The sequence below is a fragment of the Panthera tigris genome, chromosome D4, assembly GCF_018350195.1.
Source record: "Panthera tigris isolate Pti1 chromosome D4, P.tigris_Pti1_mat1.1, whole genome shotgun sequence".
Taxonomy (NCBI): domain Eukaryota; kingdom Metazoa; phylum Chordata; class Mammalia; order Carnivora; family Felidae; genus Panthera; species Panthera tigris.
The window spans coordinates 56,349,648-56,370,140 of NC_056672.1; the positions used below are offsets into that span (position 1 = coordinate 56,349,648).

The following is a 20,493-nucleotide window of genomic DNA, read 5'->3' on the forward strand; positions in this document are numbered from 1 at the left end:
GGTAAGCTGAGGCAGTAGCTATGGCCACATAATCTCTCCAGGTCTGCTCTGTGGCTTCCTCTCCTGAGACAAGCCTTCTGCAACAATGGTAGGCTCTGTGCTTTGAGTAAAGGCCCCTTTGGATCCCAGAGATGGAGCAGTTCCTTTGCTCCCAGGTACTGGCCCACTCCCAAGTGCTTTTCTTCCTTTGAGAACAGCCAAAGCCATGAGCACATTGCCTCTTCCCACCTTCAGTCCAAGTGACTGGGCCTATAGCGCAGACACTGGCCTTTTTGGCCCTGGTGCTCCCTATGGGATGTCACCCTGGCCTTGTTTGAGTGGCCAGATCTGGGAGTTTCAGCATTCCTATTACTAACGTGGGAGGCACAGGATCAAACTCCCTGGGAAGAGGGCACCTCACTGGGGAGTGAGTCCAGAATTGTGCCTAGGCCTCTTAGTCTGAAGCACAACCTCAATCATTGCAGGTTTCATGGCTTCAGTAAGAGTGGTGCAAGGAAGCCCTAAAGCCAAGAGGCATAAGCTGTCTGGCAGGGGCCCAGGCTGGCCATGACCACCGCAGAGCCAAGAATAACCTCCAGGCAGGACTGGTAGCAGACTCTAGTGATCCTACAAGCATGACCCCTTCAAACTAGCAGAGTAAAGGCAGGAATATACTTGGCACTAAAAGGCAGACCAACTGTATGTCAGGACAACATCCTGTAGCACCTGTAACCATAACCCTTTTTACTCCTCAATTTACAGTAGAATAAAATTGCTACTTTCTCCATGCCACTTAGTTTGAATATGCCCAGGATCTCTCTCTGGGCTCCTGGCTACAGCTCAGAGAATAGAGATCTCCTGGCTGGAGAATGGAAAATATTAATGTACCATGCCTGTTCCCTATAGCTCAGTCCTGGAATGCAGTAGGACTGGGCATTTCCCCTGCTGTTGCTTTCCTGCTGCCACTGCTTTTGGCAACCTTGAAAGGAAAGAAAATAAACAGGTGACAGAATTCCACTAGACCCAACTAACACTAAGGAAAACCTTCCCTCTGAGCCACATGTCCTGATGACCAAGATTGTGGACAGGGTGTCACATCTGTCTGGGCCAGTGACTAAGAAGCCCAATCACATTCTAGTTTGGATAGCATGTGTTGGCATGACCATAGATGAGAACATCAAGGTATAAGCAGCAAGGCCTTCCCATATCCATGTGAAACAAAGGCCTTCAAGCTTAGCCTTCTTTAAGAGATGGCCTATGCTCTATCTGCCAGCCAAACACAGGATTGTGAGGGGGGGCTCAGAACAGTCAAGCAACTGTGGGGTCCAATGCCCTCTAGTCCCTTGTGCCCTTCCTATGTTCTTTTCTGAGGAAGGTAACTTGACAGTAAGCTGAGGGGAACATCCCCAAGCGCTGTCTTTCCCATCACTACAGCTGCATGCTCCTCCCTATGGCTCAGCCTTCACTCCTGAAGGAGCTGATGCTCCCAGAGGCTGGGCACAGTGAAAATCATAATAAAGAGATTGTGATGCTATTTTGGCTTCCTGTTTCCTGTTATTTGGGGCACCTGCTGAGTTTCTATGTGGTTTCCTATCATTGGCCAATTCTTGAATCTTAAGATGGGAACAACCATGGCCTCCAGGAAGAATGCAATACACTGTGGCTCTCTTTCTAGGGGTTTCCTGGTGATGACCTTGCCAAGAATCAAGTGATTCCACTTGATTCACCATGGGCTCCACCATGGACACAGAGGGCAAATAAAAGCACTGAAAAGAGAAGCCAGAACTTTCTAAGAAACTGAGGAAGAGGTAAGGCCTCCAAGCCTGTATGCTATGTATCCTATCACCACCACCACCACCAAGGGCCAGTTTTAGACACAGTTCTCTTCCCAATTCCTGCTGGGCTACAAAGTAGGAAAGCTAGTTGGCTATATTTTCTCCGAGTCTGAGTCCTTCTTGGTAGAGAGTTTCTTCCCCATTTTTGCAGTGTGTAAATTTTTTTAAATGTTTATCATTTTGAGTGTGTGTGTGTGTGTGTGTGTGTGTGTGAGCGGGGGAGGGACAGAGAGTGAGGGAGACACAGAATCTGAAGCAGGATCCAGGCTCTGAGCTGTCAGCACAGAGGGCCATGAGATCATGACCTGAACCAAAGTCAGCTACTTAACTGACTGAGCCATCCAGGAGCCCCACAGTGTTTTAATGTGTTATGACAGAGTTGGGTAAACTAAGGTCTGGAGAAGCTTTCAGAGGACTGAAATCCCCCTTTGTCTCCTTTACCTGATAAGAACAGAACCAGTATGTATAGGCAGGAAAGCATCTCTTGATTGTAGATTAGAGGCAGATACTCTACCTTTAAATCACAGGGGTCCCAAATACAAATAATTGCTAATATTTTCAAATACTTTTATGCACTGGTCAGTTCTTTTTTTTTAAGTTTTTACTTATTTATTTTGAAAGAGAGTGAGGGGTCAGAGAGAGAGGGAGAGAGAAAATCCCAAAAGAAGCCCTGCCATGGGGCTCGAACTCACAAACCATGAGATCATGATCTGAGCTGGAACCAAGAGTTGGACAGTTAACTGATTGAGCCACCCAGGTGCCCCTGCACTGGGAAGTTCTAAATGCTTTACATAAAACCATCTTCAAAACAACCCTCAGGTTTGTATTACAGATGAGAAAAGTGAGGAATAGAGGCTGAGTTTCTCAAGGTTACACAGTCACACAGCTAGGAAACGGGAACCAGGTTGTCTGGCTTCAGTGCCCATGTTCTCAACCACTTCATTGTGCTGCCTGTCGGAGTACACCTCAAGGAAACAGCTGCTGTGTGGTCTAGCTTATCCCCTTTCCACCCTAGAAACAGACACATAAGCAGCCAGTCCTGTAGCCATGTCACAGGATTTCTTACAACCTGCACAACTCACCCCATTCACTCACATTTCTCCCATACCTCTCCTCCCTGGAGTTTTCAAATGGAGTTCTATCAGGCTCAGAGACAGCTTGAGATCTTAAGGGTCCCTTCTTCTGTCTCAAGTTCAGTGAAGGCAAGCATTAGGACAGAAAAAGAGACATAAAAGCAGGGCCTCTGTGGACCCTAATGAAAAGCAAGGTTTCCCCACACTCAGTACAACAATCCTGATGAACTTTAGGCCCTCTAAGGGCTGTTCCCCCTCCCAACTGCCACTTGTTCTCATGGCTTGCTGGACCCTTGGCTCCACACAAACTTCCACTCACACTGCCCTGCTTTGGCTCAAGTGCACTCCTCTTAGCTGTAAGAAAGTCATTCTTCAAAGGGGAAACAGTAGCTGCCAAATTTGCTAAGCATGGAGTAGTGTTCTCTTTCCCACCCCACCTAAAGGGTTGCTTGGAGTTTGACCTTGCTGAACTTCAGTTTCCTTATCTGCAAAAGTCTGGGAAACAATTCCTGTCTTGTCTCCTGGGCTGATAGTTGAGTGAAGACAAGAATGAATTTGGTGAGAGGAAAGAGCTTTATACACTATAAGGCACTAAGTGAGCAGCAAGGATTTCTGGCCCCATCTAAAATCTGTGTGTGTATCATCTTCCACCCACCCACAATCACAGGCATAGCCAGGGGTACCGCTAATGGCCTCTGTCCACAGTGCTGAAGTCATAGTCGAGCCAGAAGGGGATCTTCGGTTCCTCTTTTTTGTTGTTGTTGTTTCTTTTTTGGTAATATACTAATTTATTCATATATACATTCACTTTACATTATTACATTTCAACATTCATCAAAACCAAAAATATGGAAGCTTCATGAATTTGCATGTCATCTTTGTGCAGGGGCCATACTCATCTTCTCTGTATGGTTCCAATTTTAGCACATGTGCTGCTTCATGCAGCAAGCACTTCAGCCCCTCCTGTACCATCTTTAAGTAAACATAAATGCAGGGATTTCCAAGCCTGAGGATTGTCCTAAAATGCAGAAGGTACTGAAAAAATGTTTGTTTCATTTATTTCGAGTATCTTTGTTTTTTAAAAATAAATATAACACTCCTTTCAAAATTGTAACATTTGGGCAATCGTACAAATGGGCAAGATGTGATCCAGCAGCTCAGGAAGAGGAGGTTGTAGTCTTCACTTGATATGGGTGAACAGTATGAGGTAGCTACAGGAAAAAAAAACTGATGTAACATGAGGCTATGTAGAAAGAAGTTCAGAGTCAGAAGTGGAAGGCAGGCTGGCTCATTTGTACACTGTACCAGCACTCCTGGAAAAAGCTAATCAGAGCCAGGCACTATGAACTGAAACCCAGCCAGGGGAGCATAGTCTTGGGAGCTGGAATGAAGCAAGACAGAAGAGGAAACCATGAAGGCCTGAGAGGTGTCTCACCCTGGAGAGAAACAAAGTTGAGGTAATGTAGATGGCTGATGTCTGGCAGGTGGGACTGATGAGGTCAATGTGACCTCAAGGACAAAGCTAAGACCAAAGGTGGAGGAGAGGCAGACTTCTCCTCAATAGCACCAAAAGGTAACTAGATACCAGGGAAGGTAGTGAAGCTGTATAAGCATATGACAAAACTGTTGAGTTGGGGGTGGGATACTTACCAGGCATCCCATCCTCTTGAGACTTGTGATGCCTACAAATGGTTAAGCACCTTCTGGTGAATGCCCAGCCCTAAGTCCAGCTGAGCTGTAGGCATATTCAAGATTGTAGAGACCCATATGACCATAGAACATTAGAATAACTGGGTTGGGAAACTTAATTTCTTTAGTTAACCTCATAGACCAACTGTTGTACCTACAACTCCTGGTCGTGACCTGAGAGAAAAGAGTCAAGGTCTCAATACACCTGCTGTCCCTTTCCAGGATGAGCTCTGGAAAGCTTGCCTCTAGAACCTGATGTTGCATGCCCTCTGCTGGCCATTTCTAACACTATCCTCTCACTCCCAAGGCAAGAAATAACCCCTCTGAATAGTTAGGGTACTGGTCAGTGTAGGTTTAGAACAACCAGGTGAGGGGCAACTGGGTGGCTCAGTCAGTTGAGCATCCAATGGTTGATTTCATCTCAGGTCATGATCCTAGGGTCATGAAATCAAGCCCTGCATCGGGCTTTGCTCTGAGCATGGAACCTGCTTAAGATTCTCTCTCTCTCTCTCTCTCTCTCTCTCTCTCTCTCTCTCTCTCTCTCTCTTCTCTCCTCCCCCCTTCCTTCTGCCCCTCTCCCCCACTTGCACGCTCTCCCTCTAAAAATAAAAAAGAAAAACCAGGTGAGTACCAGTGAGTAGATCGCTGGTCAGTGTTCAATCAGCATACAGGATCAGAACTGAATCTGCAGCTGAGTTCTAGTACCTGTATCAAAATAAGGGCTCATCCATATCTAGAAGGGCTTAAGCTAAGGCTGAGTTTGAGGAAATGTCTGGTCCAGGACTAAGACCAAGGTCAGTGTCTCAGGCTGAGGTCAAAGTTGACACTCAGTGTGGAACAGAAGTCTGGGTCCAAGTGTCAGCATGCAGTATGTATTCAGGTGAGATGCTAAGAGTCTGACCACAGGTAGGAGTCAGTTGGCATCAAGGGGTCAATGTAGCATTCATATACAAGATGGAAGCATCAGGTAATAAGCACAGGGGAACTCAAACAAAAAATATTGCCAGGGGAAACATAAAAGTGTTGGGGGACAGAATGAAGGAGTCACTAATTTCTAAGGACCTCTCAACCTTAAAGATGGTAATGGGCATGCTAGAGTCACGGTCTCTTCAGAAGGTAGATCCCAGTATTCCAGTTCCAACTTCCTGTGAAAGCCTCCTCACTAACAATAGAATTACCACATACAAATCATAGGTACAATCTGGGGACAGGAGAGGTCCAAGGACCAGTCCTGTCACTGCAGAGAGCTGGCAGCTGTGGGGGTAGTCTTGCTTTCCCCTGGATTCTCTGTTTCTACTGGCAACAGGGCCTGGCAGCCTCCCACACCCAGATCTTAGCAACTGTGGGAGCTCCTGGCAACGGCTGCCATGGCAACAAGACAGGGAACTAAGAATGGGCTAGGTGGGGGAGCACTTCCTCTGAAGTCTTCAGGATATGTGCAAGATAGGAGGCTCCCCTCCCATACACAGTCTGGGAGGGAACATGTGCTCCTGTCTAAACACCTCCTTAGTGGCACCCACCTCCACCCCAGCCCCCGGGGTTCCGGTTCCCTCAGGGTGAGAAAATGAGGGACACCTAGGGTTATGACGTCTCCATAAGGAGGGAGGGTGAATGCAAGTGTTCAGAACTGACACGATCACAGATTCATGCATACACTGGGCAGACATGATGTCAACATGTCAACATCCACGAAGCTGTTTGTCATGTCGATACAGACCTACACAGTCATTTAGTCACACATGTATACTAACACAAAATCACATACACAGCAAATAATACAGAATCAGGCACACTACCACACAAAAATATTGCACAGATATATTCTCACTTACAAATCACATTACAGATACAACAATAACTCCCAATCAGACTCAAACATCAAACAGATGCACTCACACATCCAGACATCTGTGAACATACAGAGTAACAGTTAACTTTGCTGAGCATTAACTACATACCAAGCGCAGAACTAGATGCATGTGTTACCTTAATTAACCTTCACAACAACTCAGTGAGGTACTATACCCGTTTTCTACACCCATTATACAAAGAAGGAAATGAGGCACAGATGTGGCAAGTCAACTCACAAGGTCAACATAGCCTACATTTTTACACCTATGGCACACTGTACACCCGGCTTCCTAACACACACCTGATACTTAGGGCAACAGGACACAGGGTGGCCATAGAGAACCCAGCAGACAATGGGGTCCATGTCATCAGCACCTGAAGGTATAGGTGCTACAACCGCCCCCCCCCCCCGCCCCAAGGTCTAAGCCCACAACATAGCGTCAGCAGGGACCAGGTAAGGCCCAGTGACTAAACTCTGCCTCCGTGTTGGCACAGGCAAGGCTGGAGGAGGCAAAATAGAACTGGAATAAGAAGTAGAGCCACCCACAGCCCAGGCCCCCATGAGTCTGGAGGTGAGGGAGTGAGAGCCCCCGGATCTAAAGAGCCAGCACCAGTCCTGGGCCCCCTCACCGTACCATGCCCACCTCCTTGTCACACTGTTCCATTCCCTCATCATCCCATCTCCCCTCCCTTCTAGTCTTTGTTCCCCACTACTCCTTCCCTTCTCATCCCCCTTCCTTACCTCCCACCCTATCTCTCTTCCCCTCCTCTTCCCATCCCCCTCACCCCATCTTCCCTCCCTTCTCTCATTCCCCTCATGTCACCTCTTCTCCATCCTCCTCTTACCCCATTTCCTTTCTTTACTTCACAGCTCACACCCCTTTACACCTGAGACCGCCATGGTGAGTACTAGAAGGAAGGCAGATAATGGAGACTATGCAGACCTGACCTCAGGACCCCTTAGATCTCTCTCCTGCTCTGCTGTGAGGGCCAGGTACTGGTGTTCTCTAAGCCTCAGTTTCCAGCTCTATCCAGATTGTGTGAACTCATGGGTATCGGAACTGTTTCTGGGAAATGGCAAAGAAAGAGAGGTGAGAGCTTCTGCCCTGGCCCTTCTTTTGTCCTCAAACCCCCCAAGAACTCCTTTCCCCTCTTCACCCCCGGATTACCCCCTCCCCACCCCCGCTCCCTGTAGCACAGATGGGCCTGGGAGACAGTGACGTGGGCGCTAGGCACCGTGTCTGCTCAAGCGTCGGCTTCCGCTGGCTACCGCCTCCGCAGCCCTGCCTGCTCTGAACAGCGGGGACACTAGGGCTGAGATTTAATGGGGGGAAGGAGGGGGTTGGTATTGAGGTGGGAGATTCTGAGTGTGTTAAGGAAATCATGTGGAGCTGAGATGAAGGGTTAAGGGGGGAGCCAGGATTGGGGAGATCATGGGAGTCATAACAGATTAAGGCTACGATAAAACAGAAGATCATGGGGGGAAACAGGAGATATACCCAGCCAAGAAGAGGGGAAAGAAAGGGTGGGCTACAATTTGGGAACTCAAGAGGGAAGTGAGATGAAAGATTATAGAGAGAATGTTACTGAGGATTGTGGGGGTTGCTGGGGAGGGGCTGCTCATAAGGGAGGTGGTATTAGGGGATTATACAGAGGATGAAAAGGGGACTCACAACGGGAATCGGGAATCGTGGAGGCGCTAAAATTGGGAAGAACTACCAGGTTACCAAGGAGAGAGGGGAAGCATGCTTAAATTCTGCATGCCTACTGGGTCTGTTTTGTTAGGTCACCTCAGGTCAGTGCCGGGTCAAGGTAAGGTAAAGCTAAATCAGGTCTGGTCGAGGTCAGTTTACAGTTCTGATGGAAGACAGGTAAGAAGGGGTGAACTTTTGACCCTGGTGGAGGGACTACACCTTCCAAAGTGCACTATTCGCTCCCCGACCCTCCTAAATGAAGAAAGGAAAGAATGCCGAGAGTCACCGCCAACTGGTAAGCAGTTTTCCTTTAAGGCTGTCTTTGACATTACACAGGTTCCAGAAGGTTCTCCCGGGATTTGAGCGGTGGCCAGTACGTCCCACCTTCTCAAACCCGAGATTGGACTAATATAGTTGCCCCCAGTCTCGGGTCTGAGCCCCACAGACCAACCAATAAAATCAAAGGGCGCGTGGAGTTGCCGCCCTCTGTCCCTTTCACCAATGACACGACGAGCTAGCGAAGAGGTGTGGTTGACTGATCCCAGAGCGCACCAATCAGACCGACACCAATCACTGCCTGGAATGTGTGCGCGTGTGGCCGGGTGACAGGGGCGGAGAATGGGCGGCTATCACCAAGGCACTCGCTGAAGGCTGTCCAATTACAAGGGAAGCTGAGTTGAGTGATGGGCAGACCGAGCAATGGGAGGCGCGGAGGCGGAGCCGTGGGGGCGGGTTCCCCGGCCCGCTGTCTGCGGCCGGCGGGCAGGCGACTCCTGTCCAGAGTGGAGGCGGCGGAGCCGGAGCCAGGGGAGGGGGCAGCGGCTGTCTGACGGACCGCGGTGGCGCCCGCAGCTCCTCACTGGTGAGGGCACCGAGCCAGGACTCAGGGGTCCCGGGAGCGGGGGCGTCGCGAAGCCAGTGGTCCTGGTGTCGGGGGGGGGTGGGTGAGGGAGACTGGGGGGAGCTGGGACACTGAAGGCCCATCGTTTCTTCTGCCGTGGTGGTGCGGGGACTGGGGTCTGCAAAGTGCTCGATGTCTGCGACCCTCTAACAGCGGGCAGCCAGAGCCTGAGCTGGGGGGAGGGTCGGGCCGGGTCGGATTGGGTTCCGTGGGCGGAGGCGTTTCTGGGCCAGCCCAGCCTGTCAGCGCCGGTGACATCACCGACCACCCTCCCCCGCCCGAGCCCCCTCCCCTCCCTTCCTCTCCGCTCCTCTCGGTTCCTCGCGGCGCCTTTTGTCCCGGCCGAGCTCTGCTCTGCCCCGCCCCTCCCCGCCTATCTGCGAGGGAGGAGACTCCGGGTCAGTGACTTCATTGAGTAGGTTCTTGGGGATTGGGGTCGGATCCTCCCCGGAGAGAGAGGCGAGAGGAACTCACTGCCTCTCAGCCCCTCACAACCACACCTGGCACAGGTACACACGCTGCCACTCACAAGAGCACGCTTCCACTGCCAGCCTTACCGTCACACAGCCGTACAGCCATTCAGACATTGCTGCACCTGAGAGCAGGTGGCCGCCGGACCCTATTCCTTCATTCTCCACACCTGGGGATCAGGTCTAGCTCCTGCTGCACCGGACAGGCCTTGCTGGGCTAGTGCCTCTGAGAACCCGAGGAGGTGGCTTCCAGAGCTGCAGCTTTCCAAGCAGGCTCCGGTGGAGCGATCAGAGGTGAGGGGCTGGGCTGGGCATGTTTAAGCGCACAGTGCTCTCCTGCCCATCCCCAGCAGCACCCCCACTACAGGCCCGAGGAGCTTTCCGGAGCTTCCCACACTTCTGGGGAGAAGACTTCTTAGCCAGCTTGATGTTTAAAATTCAGCTGGAGCCCTTAAAACTTCGAGCGTGGACGCTGAATGGGTTTGTAAAGTTCCGGTAAGTCCCTCTGGAGAAGGGCACTCATATCCCTACCACATCAAATTCTCCACATCTCATCCCCCTTCATTGCCCACCATCATCCTCACCCCATCTGCATTACATGTAAGACCCTCCTACCTCACCCTTACATTTGAATGAATGGTACCCCTTATCATTCATCTCCTATACCAAACCCTTCAGGCATCCATCCATTTTCCACAAATATCTCTTCCAATATTTCAACTCTCTTCATCTCTCTCTTTCAACCCATTGGTAACCCATTTTCCACCTCAGCCATTTCTATTTGTCATCCCTTGTCCCCTTCCACCAATACTTCATTTTCTGTATCAACCATCTCCCCTCCCTATACACTCCTTGCTATTTCTCATTTTTCATTCCTGTCTCAACATTAACATCCTCTTCATTCTTCTCCATCAAAGGCAGTGCCATGCCATGGGGCTCCTTTGTCATTCCAACACGTGGCTTGTGGGTACGGGGAGGGAGGGAAAGAGGGAGGAAAGGAGAAGGAAAAAGGCAGTCCCCAAAAGCGCTTGCCCTGTATCTGTGGAGGCAAGAGAATTATAGGTCCAGAACGGTTATCAGGTGAGTGCCAGGAAGGAAGTTGGCCTCATGAAGAGGTAATACAGGGACAGCAAGAGGAGGGTGAGAGCATTGGCAAGCCGCTCCACTTGCCCTCTGCCTAGAAGCTGCTATGGTTTTCTGGGGGCATCCTCTTGGTGTACTAGGGTTCCTTCCCAGTCCTAGGGTGGGCAGAGAAGGCGTGGGCTGAGGCAGAGATGGCAGACCACCCCCAGTTCCCTCTCAGACGGCTTTTACCGTTGCTTCCGAAAATGGCTGCCCACCCCCAGATGCTCTTCTCTCACTCTTCCAACCCCAGCTTCCCCCACCAGGCGTGACATGCTGGTAGGGGGAGAAGGGGGAGTACCCGCCTTTATGGAGCCTTCTCTTCGTCACAGTGAGGTGACTCCCAGAGCCATGAGTCAACTCAGCCACCTGCAACAGGCCCTGTGGGGGCAGGAGCTAGGGCCATTGTCCCTGCCTTCCTGGGGCCTTAAGTACAGCCCTCACTCCTGCCAGGAAGCCCTGTATACCTCACTGAAGCTGTGAGAGGCAGAAAAGCAGACTTCAGCGGTGGTTGCCAGCCCAGGACATTGCTAGAAAGACTCTGGTTTTCTGGGCTTGGTAGGGGTTGGCCAAGCCTCTGAAGGGCTAGAGAATGGCTTCTGGCCATCTCCCCAAATAGCCCAACTACAGGAAAGTCCCCTTCCCTTCATATCCACCACAGAGACAGTGGTGAAGGGAGATTAGGGTGAAAGAATTAGAGCCCTGTGTTTCTCCCTAAAAAAAAAACCAAAAAAAACCAAAAAAACAAAAAAAAAAAACCCTGGTGTCTGGCTTAGAAGGGACTATCAGAGGAGTGTGGACCTGGCCCTGGGTCAGATCCTGAACCACAGGGCAGGTGAGGAAGGACTGGTAGGGAAGGTATTAAGGAAATGGTAATTAGTGCCTAAGTGTTCTAACAACTGAGGTTTAAAAAGGCCCTACCCCCAGGATGGTTTTGTTCACTAACACTAGTGCTTAGGTGGCACAGACATGTCTTCATACACATTTTGTGTGCAGACACTGGGAAATAAGTAAAGGGAACTGTTGCCCTTGTTGGAGGAAGGACAGTGTCATCCCCCCCTGCTAATAAGAGAGCTAGAAACGGCAGTTTCCAAAGGCTGTGAGTCATTCTCTCATCTGTCACACGTGAGGCTTAGCATAGTCTGGAAAGCAGGGACAGGGAGGCCTGGGGTCTTCAATAGCAGAGAGGACTCCGGGCACCTACACCCTGACTCAGCCTAGCTGGCCAGGACAACTGGCTAAAGACCTAGGACTGTCCCTAGTCCTGGGCCACTGCCCCAGCTGCCCTTAGCCTGGGCACCATGCCTGAGACATGGCGTAAAAGACCACGATGCTCAGGTGACCTCACCCAGTACACTGATCTTCGCCAGCTTCTGTGTGTGAGCCTGTCAGTCCATGGTGCCACCTCACACGGCAGGGCCTCTCAGGGGTCCTCAGTCTAGCCCAAGGACTTGGGCTTTAGCTGAGCCCCTAATAGGCCACAGCCCCCAGCTTCCTGCTGGGAAAATCTAGGAGCTGAGGAAAGAATCACAGAATCCTAGAATGTCAGAGCTGAAAGAGACCATCTAGTCCAAACCTTTCATTTTACTGATGGGGAGACAGGGGCCTACAGAACAGGCATGACCTGCTGAAAGTCACACAGTGAGTCATTTAGGGATTGCAGGATCATCAGGAGCAGGGCTGGGTCAAAAGGGAATAGGAGCTTCAAGGACTGGCCCTGGGTTTCTTTCAGAAACAAGGAGACAAGTGCTGGTCCAGTGGCTGTGATGGGAAAGGATTATTACAAGATTCTTGGGATCCCATCGGGAGCCAACGAGGATGAGATCAAGAAAGCCTACCGGAAGATGGCCTTGAAGTACCACCCAGACAAGAACAAAGAACCCAATGCTGAGGAGAAGTTTAAGGAGATTGCAGAGGCCTACGACGTGCTGAGTGACCCTAAGAAACGAGGCCTGTATGACCAGTATGGGGAGGAAGGTAAGAGAGCAGTGCTCCAGGCTGATGCTGGCCCCCTGTCCTTGTGTGGGGTGCTGGGTGACCCAGTTCTTGTAGCACGGAACTGGAGGCTGAGGAGGGGTGATGGAGGCAAGTGTTCTCCGCACTGACACCCAGAGGAGAGTAGAGACCACCACTCCCCAGCCTTGGCTTACATAGTTCTCCCTGCCTCTCTCTGCCCCTCTCCCTCCTCAAATTCAGGCCCTAGGGACGTCTGAAGTCCGAACCAGAGGCTTTCCCCCTCCCTTTTTTCCCTCCCAGCCTTATTAGTCCTGCCTGAAGTCCCTGCTGCTTCATTGGCTGCTAGGGAAGGTTAGGGAAAAGGCGTGTGTGCCTTGGCTCTCTGAGGAGAGAGCATTTACATTCATCAGCATAAAAGTTTGGCCCTTAAGCAGCCCGGGAATTAACCACTGGAGCTCTGATATAGAGAGATGATTCTCTCCTTCCCTGCCACTTCAGGCCAGCAGGACAGAGAGGGAGCTTTGCCTCCCTGAGGAAGTGGAAGGGATCCAAGGATGGAAGGGGAACTGCTGCTGGCATCTTGCCCCCTCCCTGACGTAGCTGGTGGCCAGGCACAGGGTGGCAGGAAAGGCCCAAATAAAGCCTCTGAGAGGGTGGCCCCTCCCAGTACATCCCACAGGCATGATGTAGCTGCTAATTCTGGGCCTGCCCCTCAGGGCCGCCTGCCACCCGCCAGCCACAGGCACCTGTCAGGCTATATTAAGAGACATTGTCACAGCTGAGGACTCTCCTTCCTAAGAGGAACTGCCCTTCCTGCCCAACAGCATCTACCTTTCTTCCACATTCTCCTCCTCCCTCTCCCCACTCTAGCCACAAAATTAGATAGTCTGATGATATGTGCGTACCTGCTACAGAGTAGATAGGTGCTCAAAAGAATGTTCTTTTCCTCCCCTCCTTGCTATGTATCCCATGCCCCTATCCTCTGCACACCCCAGTCCTCCCAAACCCCTCTTCTTATTCTCCATGCACTAATTCCTTCAGGTCTTCCCTGCTCACCTACTAGACTTGCCAACTCCTAGATTCACAGGCATCTGCTAGAATCTTTGGTATTCTCTCAGCTAAGAAATTTGTCTCTCTGGGATGGAGGGGTGGGAACAGTAGGGCTGGGAAGAGGGAAGCAGTGCAGATACCATGCCCCCATGTGACCTGTCTAGGAATTGCACTCTTTTCTCCACTTGGCCTCACCTTTGTTAGCTGGAGAGCTACCCAGAAACTTCATCCCTCCTGCATGACCAAGCCCAAGTGAAGGGCAAAGTTCAGCCTCTAAACCCAGACACTGGGTCCTAATGTCAATCTACATCCTAGGAGGTCTCCTAAGAATACAGCACAACCTTAAGGAGAAACCCAGGGGCCTGGGGCCTGGGTTAGGACAAGCGGCCTTGAAAATGTGGGTTATATTTCTGTCTGGCCTGCCCCTTCCCCAACAGCCAGCCAGAAGACTTGTGCACACAGACTTTGTGCACAACCCTGGCTAGGGACAAGTTGCTCCCAGCATGAAAAAGGGGGTGGTGGTGACACAACAGGAGTCCCTACAGAGAAATTACCCCCTCCTGTTGTTATCAGTCCAATATCCCTCTCTTACTGAGCTCTGCCAGGCTTCTTGAACTTACCTGGTAATCAGACCCTCAAGAAAAGAAAAGAACAGACCCTGAGTCTTAGGGGAGAGATGAAGAGGCAGCTGCCACAAGTCTCTGAACTGCCTGCCACTTGGCCTTTCTAATGAAACCCAAATCTGTTCTTGCAGTCCCAGGAAATAAGAAGCTAATTTAATTTAGGCTTAGACTTCCACAGCCAATTGAAATTCTAGATAAAAAGCCTCAAAGAAAAGGGCCCCTTCCCCTAGCCTGGGCCCCACCCCAGAGTCTATATATTCTAGAGAAATTCTCAGTGTTAACCGCTTCCCTAACTCCTCCCCACACTCCCTAACACCACCACTACCATCTCCCCATGAAGGTTGCCTCCCACAATCTGAGCTCCTTAGACAGGACCTGGCTCCAGAGAGAGCAGCTATGGCCATTACCTGCAGTGGGCCTGCTCGTTCATGCATTTTGGTTGCTTTGACATTAGGTATGGGGTATAGGACTTGGTGTTAAGTCCAAGAAGCTCTGTTCCCATTGTGTTCTATGTCTGTCCGGTGTGTGAATGGCACCCCTGGAGTTGTACAATAGTGTGAGCTCTGAGTGTGGAAACAAAGCTCTTAAAAACTTTAATGAAATAGCTCCTCATCTCCAAGCTAATGAGCTTTCCTGCTTTTTGGGTCCCTCTTGATTTCCCATTTGGATAGGAGTCAGAAAAAAAAAAAAAAAGGAACTATGGGTAGAAGCAGAATGAAAGCAGGCTTTCTCCTGGACTGTATCCCCACCTTATTTGGGACAGGTCACTTACTGGCTTCCTGTGTAGTCAAATCCTATCTGATTTTCCCTTGCTCTGTGTGTCTTTAGAGATAAACAAAGATTTGGGAGTCAAGTATGACTGTAGTGTGATCCCAAGCCGGCCACTCGAGGCTTTGTGAGACATGGGTACATGGAAGAGACTAGAGGACTACAAGTCCTGTTCTCCAAGTCTTCTACTTAGTTTTTCTATCTATTGTAACTCAGCCTCTTGAACCTCATGATGTGCTTTATTATCAAACATATAATTAAGAATAAAAATTAATCTTGTCAGAGGTTTTCTTACTCTATTAGGCTAGCCCTCTCTGTGGAAGAGCAGTGGCTTCTTTCTCTAGGCCCATGAACTGGGGGGTAGAGGGCAGGGGGTGGAGATTGGAGTGGGGCCAGGACCAGCCACACTATCCCTAACTTCTCCTCCCTCCAGGCCTGAAGACCGGCGGTGGTTCATCAGGTGGCTCCAGTGGCTCCTTTCACTACACCTTTCACGGGGACCCCCACGCCACCTTTGCCTCCTTCTTTGGTGGCTCCAACCCCTTCGATATCTTCTTTGCCAGCAGCCGTTCCACTAGACCCTTCAGTGGCTTTGACCCAGATGACATGGATGTGGATGAAGATGAGGATCCATTTGGCGCCTTTGGCCGCTTTGGCTTCAATGGGCTGAGTAGGGGCCCAAGGCGGGCCCCCGAACCACTATACCCTCGGCGCAAGGTGCAGGACCCACCTGTGGTACATGAGCTGCGGGTGTCCCTGGAGGAGATCTACCACGGCTCCACCAAGCGCATGAAGATCACAAGGCGGCGCCTCAACCCTGATGGGCGAACTGTGCGTACCGAGGACAAGATCCTGCACATTGTCATCAAGCGTGGCTGGAAGGAAGGCACCAAGATCACCTTCCCCAAAGAAGGTGATGCCACACCTGACAACATCCCTGCTGACATTGTCTTTGTGCTCAAAGACAAGCCCCACGCACACTTCCGTCGAGATGGCACCAATGTGCTCTACAGTGCCCTGATCAGCCTCAAGGAGGTAGGGCCTGGGTCAGGTTGTGTGTGTATGTGTTGGGGGCAGGGGAGAATAATGGGGACATTCTTTCCTCACTTCAATCTTTTCCTCCCTTCCCACTCAACCCCCCATTTTCCTCACTCTCTACCTCATTTTCCCCAGGCGCTGTGTGGCTGCACTGTGAACATTCCCACTATTGATGGCCGGGTGATCCCATTACCCTGCAATGACGTCATCAAGCCAGGCACCGTGAAGAGACTCCGTGGGGAGGGCCTTCCTTTCCCCAAGGTGCCCACCCAGCGAGGAGACCTCATTGTCGAGTTCAAAGTTCGCTTCCCAGACAGATTAACACCACAGACACGACAGATCCTTAAGCAGCACCTACCCTGTTCCTAGGCTCTGCCCCAGCCAGCCCAGAGTCTACCACAGCAATACCCCCTACACTCACCCACTCAATGTGCACCCAGCTTGATGTCCACTGGACACTGGCAACTTTTTCTAAAATGCAAAAAAAAAAAAAAAAAAAAAAAAAAAGCCACTGGATTTCAGGAAAATGTTCCTGTCCCTGACCCCTTTCAGAGCTGGGCTGCCTTGGGGAAGTGGGTGGGAGGTGGGGAGAGCTAGCCCAGGCCAGGGGTCAATTTTCATGTCACTAGTTTCAAATCCAGTTCCCACTCCAGTGGCTGGAGAGTGACCTGAGTGCTACTTGAAGATACAGAGATTCCTTGTCCATGCCTGTAAATAGCATGTCCTCTTACCCCTCTCAGCTTTGCTAATACATCTCCTCTCCCTTCTCTCCAGCTTCCTCCCAGTGGCAGAGGAAGAAGATAGAAAGGACACTGCTTTCCCACCCCAGCCCCACCCCTAGGTCCACAGTGTCTAAGGTTAATGCACACATATTCATACACACGAAGCACTCACCTAGAGCTGTGCCTCTCCAGAGTTAAGAAGGGAAGGTCCGTAACCCATGAACCGGGCCACTGAGCACGAGACACTTTTCATTAGGGCCGGGAAGGTGAATGGGGGCTTGGCAGCCTCCCTGAGAGCCCCCCACACTACCCAGATCTCCCTGCTGCTCTCAGGAGTTTGCAGGGGTGGAGGGAGGGGAAGAGGGCCTGCTGTATTAAGGCTAAGAGGTAGGGGGCAGGGTCCATCCCCCAGCCTTCATCAGGAAGGGAAAGGGCTTTGGGGTCAGATGACAGCTATTCCCCACCAAGAGATTCAGGGTCACAGGTTTCTCCCCACACCTCTGAACTCAGGGCCTAGCCACCCTCAAACTTCCAAATCCCATTTTTGTGATACGTGAAGCTACTTATTTCTTACCCTTCATGGAGGCTGTGTGGGGAATTTCTAGCCCTTTAATGCCTGTGTGACCCCCACCCCACTCCCACAATTGTATAAAGGTCAAGTAGTGAAGGAGCTAGGGGAAGACTGCTTCAGCCAGGTCCTGGGGTGGGGTCTTTAGGTTTTCTCACTTTGACAAGCCCCTGAATGTTTTTATAGTAGTTTTTTTGTATTTTTTTGTAATGACAGTATTATGGAAAAAAAAATAAAGTATTTTAAAAATAAGGCATCTGAGCAGGAGCAATGAACCTGGGATGGGGGCAGGTGTGAAGTGCCATTCAACTTCCCTCCAGGGCCCTGGTTACCTCTGAGAACTCCAGGCGGTTCTTCAATATAAGGTGGAGCTGACTCCTTCCTCTAAGCCTAGGCTCATGGGATTTCTATTTTTTTTTTAATGTTTATTTATTTTTGAGAGAGAGAATGTGAGAAGGGGAGGGGAGGAGAGAGAGGGAGACACAGAATCTGAAGCAGAGTCCAGGCTCAGAGCCTGATGTGGGGTTTGAACTCATGAATGGTGAGATCATGACCTGAGCTGGAGTTGGACACTTAACCACCTGAGCCACCCAGGCTCCCCAAGGCTCATGAGATTTCTAAAACATATACCCCAAACACAACAGAGACAGAAGATACCACTCAGCTATTAGCAGAAACAAATCTATTTAGAATGAATAAATATCCTTTGTTGGATATTTGAAGGATATGCTAGCATGAGAACTAATAATTTTCTCTACATAGACTGGAATTTTCTTTTGAGAAAAATTGTCCTCCTGGGAGGCAATGGAGGGAAGACTTTCTGGCTAACTAGAAGAGATACATCCCCAAAGACAGAGCCTGGGGCAGTGGAAAGAGTGGCTTGAGGTACTTGGCATCTTTGGCCCACGCTGACAGGGCCTGGCTGGGGATGCAGGCTTCCTGAAAGGCAGGAGCACTGTTGCTGATCCTTAAATCTTACAACTTTCTGGGGATATCTGTCCTTGTCTCTGAAATATCTATCCCTGCTGAGACAACTCTGATAGGGCCTGCATGATACATTTGTTACTTTCCTTGGACTGGGTAAGGAGGAGCCCTATAGTCACAGAAATGCCCATCTGTAGGCTATGCCTGGGCCTAGACTTTCTACTGGTGCTGACTTTCCTCCATGCCTGAGCCCCAGATCCTTCTCTAAGATCAAGCCCACAAGAACCATGCCCTCCTGAGCTTCAGTGTCCTCAGTGCCATGAAGGCATCTCTGCCTTCACCTGGGCCTGGGCTCCATACAGAGGCTAACACCAACTACGCTTTAAGAGGGAACTTCTGCCCTTGATTTTCTCCTGGGACAATGCCAGTGAGGGAAAAAAGCTCCTCATCATTTTACCTAAAGTACTTTGGTGAGGAGCCTATTCCTTCCAGTGAAGAAATCAAGGGTTCTTGCTCACAAGAGTGTCTGCTAATTTCCTGGCCCCAGGTGGGAGATCCCCAATCCTGCATCTTCTACTCCTTGCTTTCTTGTTTTGGGTCCCATAGGTTGTCTTTCTCTTCACTTGGGGCTAAATTATTATCCTGGCCCTTTCCTCAGGCCTCAAGTTTTGGGATCCAGGTGTTCTCAGCCAGACTGCTTCCTTCCTCTGGCCTCAGTGTGTTCATAGAAGACTTGGGAAGCTGTCATATCTCCACTGAGCCCTCTCTGGGATGGGCCTATGAGTCCTTAGAAGCCAGGCTATGTGAGGCCAGGGTCATTTCCATGAGAAATCCCTGAAGCTGGCTCTGCAACTCTACTTGCAGTTGCACCTTTCCCTTCTTGGAGGCTGCATGAGGTATTTGTGGTACTTTAATGCCTGTATAATCCTCTACTCACACACACACACACACACAGACACAGACACCTATATAAAAGTCAAGGTAGTAAAGAAAGTAGGGGAAAAATTAGCCAGGTCCTGGGGAGGTGGGTCTTTACTGGGTCTTCTCACTTTGAGAAGCTTCTGAATCCTTTTAAAGTAGTGTGGGGTGTGTGTGTGTGTGTGTGTGTGTGTGTGTGTGTGTAATTTTGTAATGACAGTACTGTGACCTTACTTTGCTCATTTGTATGACAACAATATATTCTTTAAGGTTTGGCTATCCTGAATTTTGAGCAACCAGTACTCTTGGTGGTAGGGACCATTTCTTGGTCACTGGAGCTCTTTGACCACTCAGACATTTAGCTTCTGGGCATCTCCCAGCTCATTGACTCTCAGAACATCTTCAGATTGTGACTTAGCAGCTGGCATCTTATTGGACTTCACTATCTTCCTGGACTATCTGGCCCTTGAAGGAATCCCTAAATTAGTATCCAATATCCTTTCCCTAAAGTAGAAACTCCAACAAGATGCTCTCTTTAGCGATGATCCCTTCCAGACACTCTTCTCTCTGTTCTCTACCTCTGGGGCACTGCTCCTCCATGGCTGGAGTCTGTTGGTGTACAACTCCGCCGGATCCCTTGGGTCATGTCCTGCCATCATTTGGAAGTGACTCAGGACTGCCTCTCTTGCTCCCCATACAGTTACATTGTGCCACGATTTGTCCATGATGATGGGCAAAAGTTCGTCTGCTCTTCTTCTTGGACTGGGGTCCTGTGTGAACCATGACCAACATCTCAGGGCCCTCTGGTTTCCTTGCTCTCAGCTGAGGGGACAGGAAAAGGACTATCCAAGGTAGAAACTGAATTTTTTGTGATCAGCCTGTCCTCTGACCTGCACAATGGCTTCTTTCAAATTGCTATGCAACCTTGACTTAGCTATCCCCAAAACACGGGTGGCTGAGAGAGAAAAGTGGATCAGAGAAGAAACCATAATTGGGTCTTTATTAACTTAACAGTTATATGGATTCAAGGACCTGGTGAGGTAAGCACACACAAAACTATAAAACCTGGGCTCCATAGTGCTTATCTAATGCCTAGATCAAGGAAGGGAAGCTTCCAAGAGGTATTCAGGCAGTGTTCCTGATTCATTGAGGGTACTAAATTTCCAGTTCCCAAGTGACTATAAAGACTTCCCAGGAGGGGACAATGTATAATTGGCAGCAAGCCATGAGCAATACATACCTAGACACACAATAAAACCACTGTGATAGACCTGCCCCAGCTTTCTGTCCAAGTAAACTAAGGCATTTTCCA

General features: G+C 50.1%; 1 protein-coding gene and 1 non-coding gene across 6 annotated transcripts; one reads left to right on the forward strand and one right to left on the reverse strand.

Annotated features, from left to right (window-relative positions):
• Positions 1 to 3,729: 3,729 nt before the first annotated feature.
• On the reverse strand, positions 3,730 to 3,839 carry LOC122233372. The gene has a single exon (XR_006210921.1). It is a non-coding gene; the product is annotated as a U6 spliceosomal RNA (small nuclear RNA).
• Positions 3,840 to 8,076: 4,237 nt separating this feature from the next.
• Positions 8,077 to 16,611, forward strand: DNAJB5 (DnaJ heat shock protein family (Hsp40) member B5). 5 transcript variants are annotated; one of them, XM_042964473.1, is made up of 4 exons: positions 8,077 to 8,416; positions 12,347 to 12,591; positions 15,445 to 16,046; positions 16,185 to 16,611. In XM_042964473.1, the coding sequence occupies exons 2-4, from the start codon at positions 12,381 to 12,383 to the stop codon at positions 16,416 to 16,418; spliced, it is 1,047 nt and encodes a 348-aa protein (XP_042820407.1). In that variant the 5' UTR covers positions 8,077 to 8,416; positions 12,347 to 12,380; the 3' UTR covers positions 16,419 to 16,611. The 5 variants fall into 5 exon arrangements, with proteins under 5 accessions (XP_042820407.1, XP_042820405.1, XP_042820406.1 ...); XM_042964471.1 differs by lacking the exon at positions 8,077 to 8,416 and adding an exon at positions 8,873 to 8,983; XM_042964472.1 differs by lacking the exon at positions 8,077 to 8,416 and adding an exon at positions 9,453 to 9,786.
• The last annotated feature ends 3,882 nt before the right edge of the window (positions 16,612 to 20,493 follow it).

Coding starts and splice junctions, on each gene's coding strand:
- DNAJB5 (XM_007076528.3), top strand. CDS start 9,806: ATGTTTAAGCGCACAGTGCTCTCCTGCCCATCCCCAGCAGCACCCCCA. Junction 9,988..12,346: donor AATGGGTTTGTAAAGTTCCG/GTAAGTCCCTCT, acceptor GGTTTCTTTCAG/AAACAAGGAGACAAGTGCTG. Junction 12,592..15,444: donor TGACCAGTATGGGGAGGAAG/GTAAGAGAGCAG, acceptor TCCTCCCTCCAG/GCCTGAAGACCGGCGGTGGT.